The 15,555-nt window shown below is 31.6% G+C and overlaps 1 protein-coding gene across 1 annotated transcript in view; it reads right to left on the reverse strand.

Moving 5' to 3' along the window:
• LOC139526449 (von Willebrand factor A domain-containing protein 2-like) overlaps window positions 1-15,222 on the reverse strand; it is a 43,814-nt gene extending 28,592 nt beyond the window's left edge. The window contains exons 1-10 of the mRNA XM_071321598.1: window positions 15,081-15,222; window positions 9,727-9,942; window positions 9,418-9,447; window positions 8,956-8,982; window positions 8,027-8,596; window positions 6,406-6,447; window positions 4,846-5,406; window positions 3,796-3,825; window positions 2,033-2,143; window positions 1,647-1,679 (exon numbers count right to left, since the gene is read on the reverse strand). Coding sequence (XP_071177699.1) covers window positions 1,647-1,679; window positions 2,033-2,143; window positions 3,796-3,825; window positions 4,846-5,406; window positions 6,406-6,447; window positions 8,027-8,596; window positions 8,956-8,982; window positions 9,418-9,447; window positions 9,727-9,942; window positions 15,081-15,141 — 1,681 coding nt within the window. The 5' untranslated portion in view covers window positions 15,142-15,222. The remainder of the gene's footprint in view (window positions 1-1,646; window positions 1,680-2,032; window positions 2,144-3,795; window positions 3,826-4,845; window positions 5,407-6,405; window positions 6,448-8,026; window positions 8,597-8,955; window positions 8,983-9,417; window positions 9,448-9,726; window positions 9,943-15,080) is intronic.
• Window positions 15,223-15,555: the final 333 nt, after the last annotated feature.

Consider the following 15,555-nt stretch of genomic DNA (forward strand, 5'->3'; position numbering starts at 1 on the left):
GTCTGTTTGTCTTCTTTCATTTTTAGCCAGGCGTTGTCAGTTTGTTTTCGATTTCAGAGTTTGACTGTCCCTCTGGTATCTTTCGTCCCTCCTTTCTAGTATTAGAAATGAAAAATACATTGTACATATTTGAAATTTTATTACACATGCAATGTGCATGTACGACATGTATTAATAAATTGTGAAGTCGTTGTACTGTCCAAAAAATGAAAATCATCTATATACTGGTGTTGGTAAAGGTCCCGCTGCAAGTAAAAATATAACTTGAATATAATGCATGTAGCATAATAAAAGTAACGAAAAGAAACAGATGGCACATTTTATTAATATCAATTGACGTAGTATAGGAGTAAGACATAAAATAAATGTAGAGAGTTAAGATAATGTTCACATAAAAAGTAATCTACAAACTAGGAATTGGTATAAAATTGCTTTTATTGATGCTGATTGTAAGTCTCCATGTGTGCAAACATTGAATCTCATAAGCGATTTGAAGACAAATAAAGTTGGTTTGTTCTTTGCATATGTCATATACAAGACTTATATATTTTAGTAGGCAGTTCGAAAAAGAGACAGATTATTCATATACAAAATTTGAAAATCATAAGTTGAAGAAAAAAAAATTCATGATCAGAATATATAAATGATGAAAACACAAACCACATTCTAAAAAAATACTGCAAAACATACTTAAACCTGAGCAATACGAACATCACCAAAAACACAGTGAGAATCATGTCTCTCGCACATCTGATTAGTATTAATATAAAAATAGCAAATGTTTATAAGTTTTGACATCTTATAGTGTGTTAAACAAGCCGATTCATCCGTTATTTGTGTAATTATCAAATATCAATTATACAAATTAAGACTGTGAATTTGTGAAAAATTAACACAAAGAAAAAGAGTTAAATTATTCTATTTTTTCACGCTAATAACTATCTTTTTTTTTAATTTTATTTCAGATCACCAATTGAAACAGTTTTATTTTTTCATGAATACTAATCATCATGTTCTTGTATTACAAGTTTCTTAGATCTATTCGTAAATCTATTCGATAATATTGAATCTATGCATAAAATAATAAAAAGATATTAAACCTAGGCATGGGGTTAACTACAATTAGTGAGTGAGATAAGCGCCATTTTATGTTAAAATCAGCAATAACGTTCTAAATCAGACTGTCAACCTGTATCACTTGCATGGTGGGCAGAAAATATGTGTAAGCTATTGTTTATCTACCGTGCATTTTAGTTTTTAAAATATAATTGTTATACTGGATTAAATACTGTAATACAGTCACTTGTTCATTTTTTTTAGTAAACTATGGAGTAATTAAAAGCCAATCTGTAAAAATATACTTGCTCATAGTCGTGAAATATAAAAAAAAACAATCTCTTGCGAGACAGTTACTGGCTTTAACGAGTACGATCTTATGACAGTTAAACACGTTACAAGAAGTTATTCTAGTACAATATACATCTACACACAAGTCTAATAAATTAATGATTTATTTCGGTAAATATTGGTATCCCTGGTAAAACCAATGTCACAAGATGAATTGCCTAATACTTATTTCAAAAGGAAATTTTCAAGGAACATATAAAAGATTTGTTCAATTTTGATATCATATTTTTGTTACATACCTGTTACTCCAGATCCTGTGCCTACACCGGGTCCTGTAAAAACAAAATAAACACACTGATTATGGGAATTATAAGCTTTCCTTGTTTCGTATTTTAGGAACGCAATGGTAGGCAATACATTTCTTATTATTTTTCATCTGTAAGAATCTTAAGCAGAATAGTATTCAAGAGGAAAATGTATGTTGTCTGCTGAAAAGTAAAATCACAAAACTTTGAGGAAAATTTAAAAATGAAAGTCCCTTATGTGTGTTGTCTGCTAAAGTATTAATACTATTATTCCTATTCCATGTTTTTATGGGAGGTAGGTAGTCAAAAAATGTTTTAATGGAAACCTACTTTTGTCAACATTTGACCAACATTCAAAAGTTTTAAAAAATCATACAAACCTGTTGATCTCTTTCCTGTTACTGGTTCTCCTGTCGTTGGTTCTGGGGTAGAACCTGTTGTAATTGGTTCACCAGTTGTAGGTTCTGGGGTAGTTCCAGTTGTTGTCGGTTCTATAACAAATTAAGACATGCAGTTATAGATATAGGAAGATGTGGTATGAGTGCTAATGAGACAACTCTCCATCCAAGTCACAATTTAAAAAAGTAAACAATTATAGTTCAAAGTACGGTCTTCAAAACAGAGCCTTGGCTCAAATCGAACAGCAAGCTATAAGGTTTCCCAAACAATTACTAGTGTAAAACCATTCAAATGCAGTTATAGTTCATTTATGATTTAAGATCAAGTTGTTAACATTTGGTATATTCTTATCCCCCATTCAGTATAGTCGGAAACTACCAACACGATATTCAATCTCATAAACCTAAAACAAACAGACACCTTGGCAACCTGGGTCAAAAAGCTCACCTATTCATGTATAATGTATGATAGAAAAACGAAAGAAACTTTAATATCGTATCATTAAAAAATCGTTCTCTTGTTATGTCCAATTATAAAGTTTTACCAATAGAAAAAACCGTCGACTTTTGAATACTAAGGTTTATATCATGATCTGTTACGGTCTCGAAAGATATATATTAAGAAACACTTATATGCATATCTAAGTTTTTTGGGGGGATTTTACACAAAATGGCTATTGTTTATAGCCTTTTAATTTTAGGTGATTATGTATATGTTCCTTGATGTTTTGGTGGACTGTTGTCTCATATGCTATCATCCCCCATCTTTTTTTCAGAAAGAATAAAGAATAAGAAAAGTCAAACGGAAATGCAAACCAGTCCTCAAAATATGCATGCAGAGAATATACAGTTTCAGCAACATACACGTGATGAATCCAACTACAAAAACGAATGGAAATGGGGTACTCCGGAACGGTAAGCAGTTTCTTATTTTTATGTGTCTCCCCAAATATTTTTTTTATTATTAAAGAACTTATAAGGGTTTGTACATCACCATGAAGTTTTTGTGATCTTACAATCGCTAAGATAATGACTGAAATGTCACATGTTATCTTAAACAAACACTAGTAAAGTATCCAGATAGATATTATCAATGTTTCAAGTTGTTGATAAATTCACACCTGATATATCGGAGGGATCTCAACACAAAGCAAACCAAATAGGATCATTTTATCAACTTATACGTCGATGTGAAAACATATCGTTGAACACCTTTAAACGCCATTCTAATATTATACACACATTAAAGGTTAAAGAGATTAAATGCGGAAATTTTTTTTCAGAAAAACCTATATTGTTAAGTTAAACTAGTTCATGGAATTTGTAAAGTGTGAATCGATATAAATTAAATGTTCATATCTTATTCTGCTTTAAAATTTTTGTCACATAACTAGTCTCCAATTTTTTTAATTTCTTTTTATTATAGTATCCCAAAGTCAAACTAAAGATTATCGTTAATGGTATCGGGGGAAAGGGGGGGGGGGGGGGCAGATCATACTGGTCAGAATATGTATCAAAAAATGTTTAAACCTTAAGAATTTTTGCATGTTACTTATTTTAATCAAACATGGGTTATCAGTGTCATTTTAAAGAAAAATAAAACGGGCTGATATGCATAAAACTACTTGAGTTTAGATTTGTTCCGAACGGACACATTTTTCAACTTGTCCTAGGATAAGTTTTACTACGATTGGATTTCTTAACAGGAGTGGTTGTATGCATATTAGCATATAAGAACTTTTTACCTGGTGTAGTTGGAGGTGGAGTGGTTTGATCTGCAAGTAAAATAAAAGTTTATAACAGAGACACCTCATGGGGTGTCCAAGTGATAAAATAATCACAATTGTTTTGTCAACATAATCACTTAATCATTAGTTATTTATCAAAACAAGATTTACTTTAACAGTGTAATTGTTAAAACAATAAAAGCAACTACAATACCGTATAGCGGTTTATTTTCGCAGGGTTTAATTTTCGCTTATTTTTATTCATAGAACAAAAGCGATAAAATAAATTCCGCCAATTCAAAAATGCATATGCAAAGGTATTGATAGAAATACTAAATCCGCCGACATAATAACCGCCAAAATATTTCGTATTTCTTATTCCATGAAAATCGCGAAATTTTACACCCGCGAAAATAACCCGTTATACGGTAACACATAATTATCTTTCTTTCGTTACTACAAATGTTATCATTATACTAAATCTCACAATTACAAAAGACACACGTAACCTTTGATGTCCCATGTCTCAGGTTAAAATATATGAGTTTTGTTTCTCTATTTTTATTAACAAATGCAGTTAAGATTTAAACCGCCCCTTTATATTATTAACAATGCTTAGCCTAGAATTATGTCCTTACTTTTAATTTGTTGGGGGAAAATGTAAAATTACTATCTATTTGCAGTTAATTATTTTCACCAAACATATATTAATGTCAATCTAATCACCAACTGATGCAATTGGTATATACAGATAGAAATTACGTTATAATCGGTAATGTCTGTGTCCCTTTTTTTTACCGTGTATTAGTACAGGAGCCAACAAAATGACAGTATCGTTCAAATAATTTAAGCTACAAAAACTGCTCACCCATTGAGAAAGAAAAACGACAACAACTACATTTAATTTGACGATCTTTTTCATGTTCTGTCTCAATCATTGAATTCAGTTTCACAGTTTGATGATTTAAAGAAACTATTAGAAATTTCTGAACCTCACTTGCAAAAAGAAAAATAATATACTGAAAACTATTGTTAAGTTGTAATATTTCATTGGTAAAGATTTCTTACCAGCGATGCATGCTAGTTGGTGAATGTCGCCATAAAACTGGCTGAGTGAGTTGAAATTATCCACATGCAAAACATATTGTGGACCACTTGCAATCGCCGAGAGTTCAGTTCTATCAACTCCGCTACCTATTCCTACCCCAATTATCACTATTTGATTTTGCTTTAAATTAGCTGCTTCAACTAATGTCTGTGTAGGGTCTGTCGACTTTCCATCAGTTATAACAATCAGAAAGTTCCTGGCATCTGGTCTGTCACCTGCTGGTGCTGTAAAACTATAGTCCCTGGTAAATGCCAAGGCTGAGCTTGTGTAAGTACCTCCGGCTTGATAGGGAATTGAATTGGTCTCATTTACAATCGATTCTCGGTCCTGGTACTCGCTCAAATTAAATTGACTGACAGGCTGATTAGAAAACATTACAACACTGACTTGAGTATCATTAGGACCTATGATGAATCGAGATAAAGAGTTGGAGATGAAATTCTTTTCTTTGTTGAAATTGTCAATTCCAACAGATCCGGATGCATCCAGTAGAAAAACGAGATCTGCCTTGTCGTGACAATCTGAAATTTAAAAAAAAATCTTCCATTAAAGATTATATTGTTCATTATACATGTAATATTAACATGATTAACATAATTATCTAAGACATATAAAAAGTTCTAAATTTGTAATATCGCTAAAAAAAGTTGAATTTGCTGACTGCACCATAACAGTACAACGAGGCTACGAAGTTGTATATAGATTGATTCAAGGTTTTCCATTTGAGGTTACGAATCATCATCAATAGGAGTCCGTTTGACTTTGTATATACATCAGTACGGAGCAATGCCCATATATATTCTAATGTCATGTGTCCCTGTATATGTATGACATCTGATGAAGGGATTCATGGGTACATATCCTGTTACTTTGTAAAATGTGTTCTATTGACAGTCTTGATTCATTCATGCTTCGTCTCTGTTGATGAACCTTACGTATTCTAATTATTATTAAGTTCTTTTCGTCTTGTGAAATAATAACTAACAGATGGTGAGAAAACATCAATCAATCACTTAATATAAATGTTATTAATACTACAGGGAATTAAAAAAAAAATCACAAAAATAACGAACTCCGAGAAAAATTCAAGACAGAAGTCCCTTATCGAAGACAAAAAACCCTCATACACATCAGACGAATGGACAACAACTGTCATATTTCTGACCTGGTACTCACATTTGTTCTACTGATTTTTGGATGTCAAAGAGAACTCGTTGAAAATAAAAGCGTAGTATGAACAACGAATAAAATCACCCAAATACTGAACTCCAAGGAAAGTGCAAAACGGAAAGTCCCTAATAAAATAGCAAAATCAAAAGCTCGAAAACATCAAACGAATAGACAACAACTGTCATATTCGTTTCTTCGTTCAGACATTTTCTTATGTAGAAAATTGTGGATTGAACCTGGTTGTATAGCTAGCTAGACCTCTCACTTGTATGACAGTCGCATCAAATTTTATTATGTATAAAAAGAAATTAAAAAAGAGTGCGTATTGATAAATAAATTAATGTGAATACCTAATGGAGGTCTTGTTGGCTCTGGTGTTGTCACAACAGGTTCTAAAATACAAAGTTGAAATAATAATTATTGTAATTGTAGAGGTATTATCCCATCCATCATTTAAACTAACAAGATATTCTACATTGTGTGAAATGATGTATGACGTGTTAAGCCATTTCAATTGAAATTTTAAAGTGTGTATGTTTTATGTTGTGAAGTTACACTATTGTTCCAGATAAGGTTGGTATCTATTAAAACGTTTAAACCCGCTGCATTTATTTGCACATGTCCTACGTCAAGAATTTGGTGTTCAGTAATTGTCGTTTTGTTGATGTGGTTCATAAGTGTTTCTCGTCTAATTATTGTTTTTATTCTAACGGTTAATCTAATCTCAGCTTGGGTCATTTAAATTCGTTTCGTTTTTATACCAAGTGAAATAGGTTCAGCACATTCATGTTCCGCTTGGACGATCAACAAAGGTGTTGATTAGCGGCCATCATAAACATGTCATTTTAACTGTTATACAAACAAGTATGTTTACACAGCTTTAAACACTTATGGATTTTACACAGCTCTAATCACTTATGGAAATGAATAGGTTAAACAAGAAAAACATCCGTTATGAATTTTATTTTTAAAGTTTTGATTTCTTTCGATTTTTTTTTTTTACTTTTGAACTTCGAGACACCGGGGTCAATTTACATCAATTTTACATAGACGGGACTTAAATATTACCTTGATTTAACCGATAATTTGAATCATCCGAGTTCGACTCATTAGAGCTCGAGGTTAAAATGCATTGATCAAACGGATATTATGCCGGGACCGAGAAATTACTTCGACTCATCAGAGTTTTCGACACAACTGAGGTCGACACAACGAGGTTCGACTGTATATACATCATTAATGTATGTTAATTTTGACACACGAAATTTGACCGGTATGAAATATTTAATTCACAGATTATGATATTTAGATTAATATGGTAACACAATCCGTCCATTTTTCTTCAAATGTGAGTTCATGGAATGAGTCTAATCGCCAAATGTGTACATATGATTGCAATACGACGGGTACCACATGTAGACCGGGATATGTTTACCCTTCCGTAGAACCCAAATTAATCTCCTGTTTTTGGTGGAGTTCCTTTTGTCTATTTTTTTCTATTTATTCGACTTATACATGCTATATTCTGTTTGTATCACCCCTGTCTTTTGTGAAGTGTTTGTTTTGATTCACATTTTTTTTCACGTTCTTTTCATAAAATGACATACTTTGAAATAACAATAACATTTTATTTAAAATAGTGTTGTGATGCATAAGCTCATGGCTTTAAGGAGCCTAATTGCAAATCGACCTGTTTATGCATGCAATATTGACACTGAACGTTATGAAAACAGCTAGCAATCAAATTAATTCTAAAACATCTTAAATATGCATGAATTTATCAGAGATGATGATGATAGTTCATATATATTTAACTGATTTCATTTATTCTTTATTTTTTTTGACTAATTTTGAAAGATGCTTGACTTAGAAAAAAAAAACACTGTTAAAGAGGATGAGAGGTGTTTTCGGGTTAACCTTAATCATGACGGTATTTAGAGAAGACAGTTCGTATTTGTTATCTTAACTTACCAACGATGCAGGAAATATCATGAATATCTCTGTAAAAATGTCTTAGTGCATCAAAGTCATTAGCATACATGACATACAGAGGACTTGTTGCAATACCATTGAGTTCTTGTGTATCAACTCCGCTTCCTATCCCTACACCAACAATAACGATGTTTCTTTGTTTTAAAGCTGCTGCTTCCCTAAGAGTCTGCGCATGATCAGTAGATTTGCCATCTGTGACGACCACCAGAACATCGATTGCATCTGGTCTGTTGCCAGCTTCAGCAGTGAAACTATTATCGCCAGCAAACTGAAGAGCTAAACTAGTGTAAGTACCTCCTGCTGCATAGGGAATAGCGTTGATTTCGTTTGTGATGGATGAAATGTTGTCGAACTCGCTCAAGTTGAACTGGTTGTGTGGTTGGTTAGAAAACATAACGACACTAACTTGAGCGTCATTAGGCCCTATAATGAATTGGTTGGATGACTCAATAATAAATTGTTTCTCCTTCTCAAAATTTTCTATTCCAACAGAACCAGAGGCATCCAAGAGGAACACTAAATCAACTTTCTCGTGGCAGTTATAGTTAACTGAAACGAAATTCAGATAGAAAAAAAAATATATGTGTCTATTAGGAGTTCAATTCAAAACATTCTACTATTTTTAACAACCTCTTTATATACGCTGAATGAATTGTCTTCTGATAGATATTAAAATTTGATTGTTATAGCAATGTACAAGATAAATGCAATTGATTATTAAAAGCAAAACTACAAGAGAGCAATGCAAAGCATTATAGAAAGGTGAATGGAAATAAATTAAAGAAATAAAATCACACATTTAATGTATTCATAAAAAATGGCAGGAGTATAACATTTCAACAAATTTAAACAATACAGATAAAATGGATGGTAGCGATGTATGAATATGTATTAATGTGTCTACTCACAGAAACAGTCCTTTACATGTGTAGGATCTGAAGAAGAAAAACAAAAATTCTTCAACTTTAAAAATATAAGCACAACTTGGCTCAAGATATGCATCCATTCTGCCGAACAAACGACCGATACAGGGTAATTTTCTCTTTAAAAAGAGTTTAAGTGGCATGATCTAATTGGCTTATTGACGGTCCGAGTTGTCTCCGGGCCGAGTTATCTCACACTTTGATTCATTACATTTTAATTGATTCGGATGGTTTGACCGACCAACGAGAGGCTGGCTTATACATGCATAACACGGTGACTATGTCTCTTGATGGCAAGGAGAGTTATTCATATACAATTCAAACTGATATGCTGTTGCAACTGGAAAATATTAAAATGTTGAAAACAATGTGTATCTTTATTTGTGAAGATTGAGAATATAATGTGTCAAACTTTTTTTTTTTAAATTCAAGTAATTTAAAACTTACATGTTGGGAGCATGCTGTTCTTGCCAAAGTCTGCAAACAGATATGATATACTTAATTTGTGATTAAATGTGCCCTTATAAATATTTTGTCGTCAAATAGTCATTTATGCCTGAAGTACATGGACATAATTTTTGCCTTTGAAATTAAAAAAATATAAAGTATCCTAAATTTATGAATACTATTAATTAATAGTGCATAAATGTATTCATTTCTTTTATACAAATCTATATATCAGGCTCAAAATGTCTTGTTTGTAAATAAGTGGCTATAATGCACAAAAAAAATGATTAAATTCAAATTCATATTTACCTATTTTTTTGTCGGGATCGTTACCGTTTGCACTTGACCCAACATTTAAACAGACTAATGTTTTGTAAAGTTCCTGCAGTCTCGCTGATTGTATGTTGTTGTTAGGAGTCACAGCTGTGACGGGCGCCATAGTTGTAGTCTCATTTACCATAGGAAATAATAAGTCTGGGTTTTTACCGTACGCCGACGCCCCAGCTCCAACTGATCTACGATTGACTACAATGGAATGAAGGAAAATAATAATCATAAACAGTGTCAACTATCAACTTATATATCAAAACATGTTATCCAGTGGGTCATGTGGTTATCGTTTGCTGCTGGTTTGTTGTTGGATGTTTGTTGATAGTTGTTTGCTGCTGGTTTGTTGTTTCAATAAATTGACAGGTTTTGGTAAATCCTTGTGTAACACCTATGTAATTTGATAACTTAGTTTCATGAAAAGAAAAGGGAGGATGGCAATATTATATAAAGTGAACTAAATACATGTACAAGTCCCTTTCCCCGGTACTACCATTAGATGTACAAAATATTCTCACCATTGTACATGTATTTATTGAAATTGTAGATCCTACGACCTTTCCTAATTCCGTTAATTATTAAAACAAATATAGTTTCTCTACCAAACACCCGCTTCTGATGTCAGAGGAGAATTTAGGGGGAGGGTGCCTAGGACCCCCTTTTGTGGGAAAACATGTGCTAATTATTTAAGGAATCACTGAAGCATGACTAAAGCGGTCCCTTCTATGTAGTCAATGCCCACCTCTCATCCCCCTTTCTGTCATTTAATATCAATGTAATAAGTTATGTTCTATATATAGATTTCACTTGATTTTATAGGTTGCATTTTGTAAATACAGCTGTTCTCAAACCACGCCTTTTTTGGTGTGATCTTGAATATGCATAGAAAATTAATTTTGTTTACATACTGGTTCCCAGTTATGGTCTCTGTGTTCCATCTCAAAGAGACATAACTTGGGAATGTTACCAGTAAATAAACATGTGCATATTGTTTATTTTGAAAACTGTGGTAACCCTTCATTCGAGGTAGGGGTAGTTAGCAAAATTAGTGTTAGTTTAAACTCTGAGATGTTCAGGGCATATAAACGTTGAAAATATGACACACAGCCCTATATTTTGACCTTTGAAAAAAATTGTAGTGCATATGAACTTTCAATTCTAGGATAATATTTTTTTCAAAACTTCATAGTAAAAGTGGTACAGTTTTAGCCGTAAAAGGAGTTCCTATGGGAAATTGCACACTAATGCAACTTATATTGGGTGAAAAAAGAGAACATTCAGAATTTAACCATATTTGCTTTGTCTCACAGATTTTATAGAAATTAACTCAAACATGTCAAATATGAAGTTTTATAAATATTTCATGAAGATTGATAGAATCCTGGGCCTTAAATATGATGATTCAGCATAAATTCACAGTTTACAGTATGCATAGTTTATTAAAGTCCTGAATAAAAAAAATCATAATATTTGCATATATGTAAGTTAAATTGTTATCTACTCTTCGCAGTCATTGAAACTAATAGATCCTGCCTTAATATAGTAATAGGTTTTTGTGTCCTGTCGATAACCAAAAAATCTGCATTTTTGTCACCACGGCATAAAAAATACGATCTAGAAATACAAAAATTTCTCAACAAAACTTACAATAGTATGTTCTATCCTGAATATGTACTAAATATTTCAAATTGCTAGAAACAGCAGAATAATTTTGGAAATTTGAGACCACAGGGGCAAAAAAACATAGAAAATGGCCTACAATTGCCTGGGTCATAAAACAAATAGTTTAACTTGTAAATGCTATGATTTTATGATTTTAAAGTTCTTGATATAGAAAACAATAACTATGCTTGGAAGTTATGCAAAAATCAGATGTTAGCAGTCATCTTAAGTGAATTTACATCTCACACTGGTATCTTCATACATACAACTATTGCAAATATGGCTTTGTTTGAACACTTCAATTATATATATATTGGCTAAATTGTGTCAGATATATGGTTATAGATGAAACTGTTGTGACAAGAATTCTAAATTGACCATTTGAGGCAGAAAATGTTAACTTTAATTGACAAATAGGCATACAGTAAGATATGGACTGGAGACATAGGCAGGATTGGATACTTTATATAATCTTGAATGTTGTAATGATTGACTGCTAAACATTACGCGTTTATAGTGTTCTGATATGCTTTCAATATGTTATCGAAACACTTTTAAACAGGTTCTAGGCATTTTATATCAGAAAATATGCAAAAAGGGTAAGCTGGCAATAATTAAAGTCTTGATTTCAAATTGTTTAAAAAAATTGAAACAGGGGGAGGGTGTATAAAATGTACAGTTAAGAAAAACTTAGAGTATATACAGGGATTTCTTTAAGGCTATAATTCTGATAAATGAGTATTAATGTGAGAAAAACTGATTTTAGAGAGTTTTCTCTTTGAATAAATGTTTGTATAAGTCAGACTTAAGAGTAACACAAGTGGTCAACATGTGTAACTTTCCCCAACATTCAAACATAATTCTCTTCTTCTCAAACCAAAGTTATATTGTCCTTGCAGCACATAAACACATTTGCCCCACCCCCATTTTACCCCCAGATAAATGACAAAGAATGGGTGATAGAAAATCGCCATTGGACATCGATAAATTCGATAAGAAGGAACTTAGGACAAATTTGCAATATACTATAAAAAAAAAGAAGATGTGGTATGATTGCCAATGAGGCAACTATCCACAAAAAACCAAAATGACACAGACATTAACAACTATAGGTCACCGTACGAACTTCAACAATGAGCAAAGTCCATACCGCATAGTCAGCTATAAAAGGCCCCGATAAGACAATGTAACTAGTATAGTATCCAATATAACAAACTGACAAAAAACAATGATAAGAAAATTAAACAGATAGGGTCAACAATCAACAATGGTTAAAAAAATACAAGAATACAAAAAGTAGCCAACAAAATATTTCACAAAAACACAATCAAATTTATGCTTGCTTTATATGAAGATAAAGAAAAAAAGTCTAGTCAAAACAAAATTTATCTAATATAATTCATGATTTAGTAGCAAAAGATTATCGAAATTTTATACCTTATATAAATGAAGACATTTGGTATAATTGACAACGAGCTAACGGTCTGATCTGGGTACTCTACTTTTCTTTTCCATAATTTGTTTCATTTTGATTTCTACTCTGGAAGAATGGTCTTGGTGGCCTGCAAATATGTGTCCTTTTCCAGACCAAAAACCGATAGGAGAAACTAGTTTAATGCTAGAGATAATTGTGTCATGGTCCGGATTACATTTTATTTGTTACGACCTTCACCTTGAATGACCTTGCTGATAAGACAATTCAGACAGGTAATATTGGGTTATCTGAGCAAACGTTCCCCGTGGGAAGCAGACATGCCTTGTCATCTATAAGTCACTGCGTGATCTATCAAAGCACTGTCTGGACTTTTGATTGTTAAACAACATGTTTGATAGTTGCTCTAGTGCACAGTCTAAACTCTTTGCACCAATAAGTATGTTGCAAACGGAAAACATATTCTGCAATGGTGAATGCGTAAAATTTCGGTTCAAATAAGTGCCTCAATATCTTCTTTCTTTTAAAGAGTTATATAAAGCAAATTATGTACAAATGTCATGTATCTCTTTTGAAAAAGTAAAAATGTAAAACAAATTGTATAACTTTCTGAAAGAAAAAAAGATAGAAAATTCATAAAAGACTCGTCAGCGGCGCTCGAATCAAAACATTTAGAAAACCAAACCATATAAATTCGAGGTTGTTTGCCCATGTTTTTGAGACCCTTGGTAACTGATAACCGTATATCAATAATACGGACAAAACAACTAAAGCAATAAATACAGTAACATTTTAACATTATAATTGATGTAAAAATGCAATGATGATCAATAATAAAAAAAAACAACCAAGTAATAAGTTATTTTAAAAATGTTTTGTTTGAAAAGAGTTTGACAAAATCCTTCTTTGAATCTTATTTTCATGTTATCTTCTCCATTCGTAAATTTATGGTCAGAGTGAACCTGATAAATGTTACAACGGAAACACATACTGAGTGCGAAATAATTACTTAATATACTTTTTTATACGTTGATTAGCGTTGTGCATTTTCAATTGACATTTGCTTTACTTGCTTTAAAGAGTTACACATAGATGTTAAATCTATGAATCAATATTTTCTTCAATAATGATAAAATCATTAAAATCATTAAAATCAGATTATAAACGTCATGTGATTGTTAAAGACATTTATTGATATCTTAATTACTGTTATAAATCTGCGTATTCAGAATGAATTGGCAAATAATGTACTACAATGAAATAGTGAATATGGGATATACAAAAAATTATAATATGACATGATTTCCATGTATAAACTATCAATTAATATAACAATTTGTATTTGAGGACTCAAATACATAGTTATTGTGTAATGCATTTCTTTAAAACAAAACAATTAAATTTTTTAAAAATCGCACCGGTTCATTCTCGAAAGAGTTTGACAGTGTAGTGTACTACCTTTGGAATACATTATATCAAAACTATAAAAAAAAAAAAAAAAAAAAAAAAAAAAAAAAAGAGCACCAGTTCTTACTACAAAACATAGACTGTTTATGTAAAAGGGTCCACAATATAGTCGAACTACTTCAGATATACTATTTTTTTAATCTTATCAACTGACTTCAAAAAGAGACATGTTTACACTACACGTGTAGGTACTCGTGAAAATCAAAGAACGATAACTGTGTAGCCGGACCAGTAATTTAAAAGCAACTTTTATTTTTTAACAACAGTTGTCGACAGTTTATTGATTAGAAGACAAGTATATAAAGCATATTTTGAACAGTTGTAAAAGCCATTGATAGTATGTAGGATTATCCAACAGATTTAACAACACAAAATATCTTCTCGTTTTTGCCTAAATGGAAGAATTTTTAAATTCGCATAACTATCTCTTAATTCATTGAAAGAAAGTGGCAAAAGTTTAAACAGAGTTTATTCATTAGCACTAATACGATGCAAAATGTAGCAAGATATATGTGATGGTTTAGCTAGCTTTAATACCAGGTTCAATCCACCATTTTCTATTTTCTACATTTGAAAATGCCTGTACCAAATCAGGAATATGACAGTTCTTGTCCATTCGTTTTTGATGCGTTTTGTTATTTGATTTTGCCATTTGATTATGGACTTTCCGAATTGATTTCAGTATTTTTGTGATTTTACTTTTTTCTCCTCAAAATTGTAAGAAATATAGATAAGTAATATATGTATGAATGTTGATATAAAAAATATATATTACCTGCTTTACATGTCGTTGAATGTAGAAGGGAAACAAACAAAACACATGCTACGACTTTCATGATTTCTGATTGAGTTGTGCAGTACAGTGCAAAATGCAGATAACCTTTTAATCAATTTTTGACTTTTGTAATCTAGTTCAAAAGTTATTACTCCACACATTGTTTCTGTTTGTTTGTATTTAGCTGACATATGCACTATTAGTAAATTTATCAATATTCACATACATGCATTTCATCTTCATTTTTTCAGTCTTACATATATATATATATATATATATATATATATGCATGTTTTTATCATATAGAAATACTAATTTATGTATAACCTTTCTGGAATTCTACGTCTTTCGATTATGGGTTCCAGAATGCAGTTTGAAGAAAAACATTCACATTCACCTTTCACCATATTCTGTAAATTAACAAATAATTAGCGATTTTTGAAAAATGGACAAAAATGCTTGATTACATATTGCC

This window comes from Mytilus edulis, chromosome 6, assembly GCF_963676685.1.
Source record: "Mytilus edulis chromosome 6, xbMytEdul2.2, whole genome shotgun sequence".
NCBI lineage: Eukaryota > Metazoa > Mollusca > Bivalvia > Mytilida > Mytilidae > Mytilus > Mytilus edulis.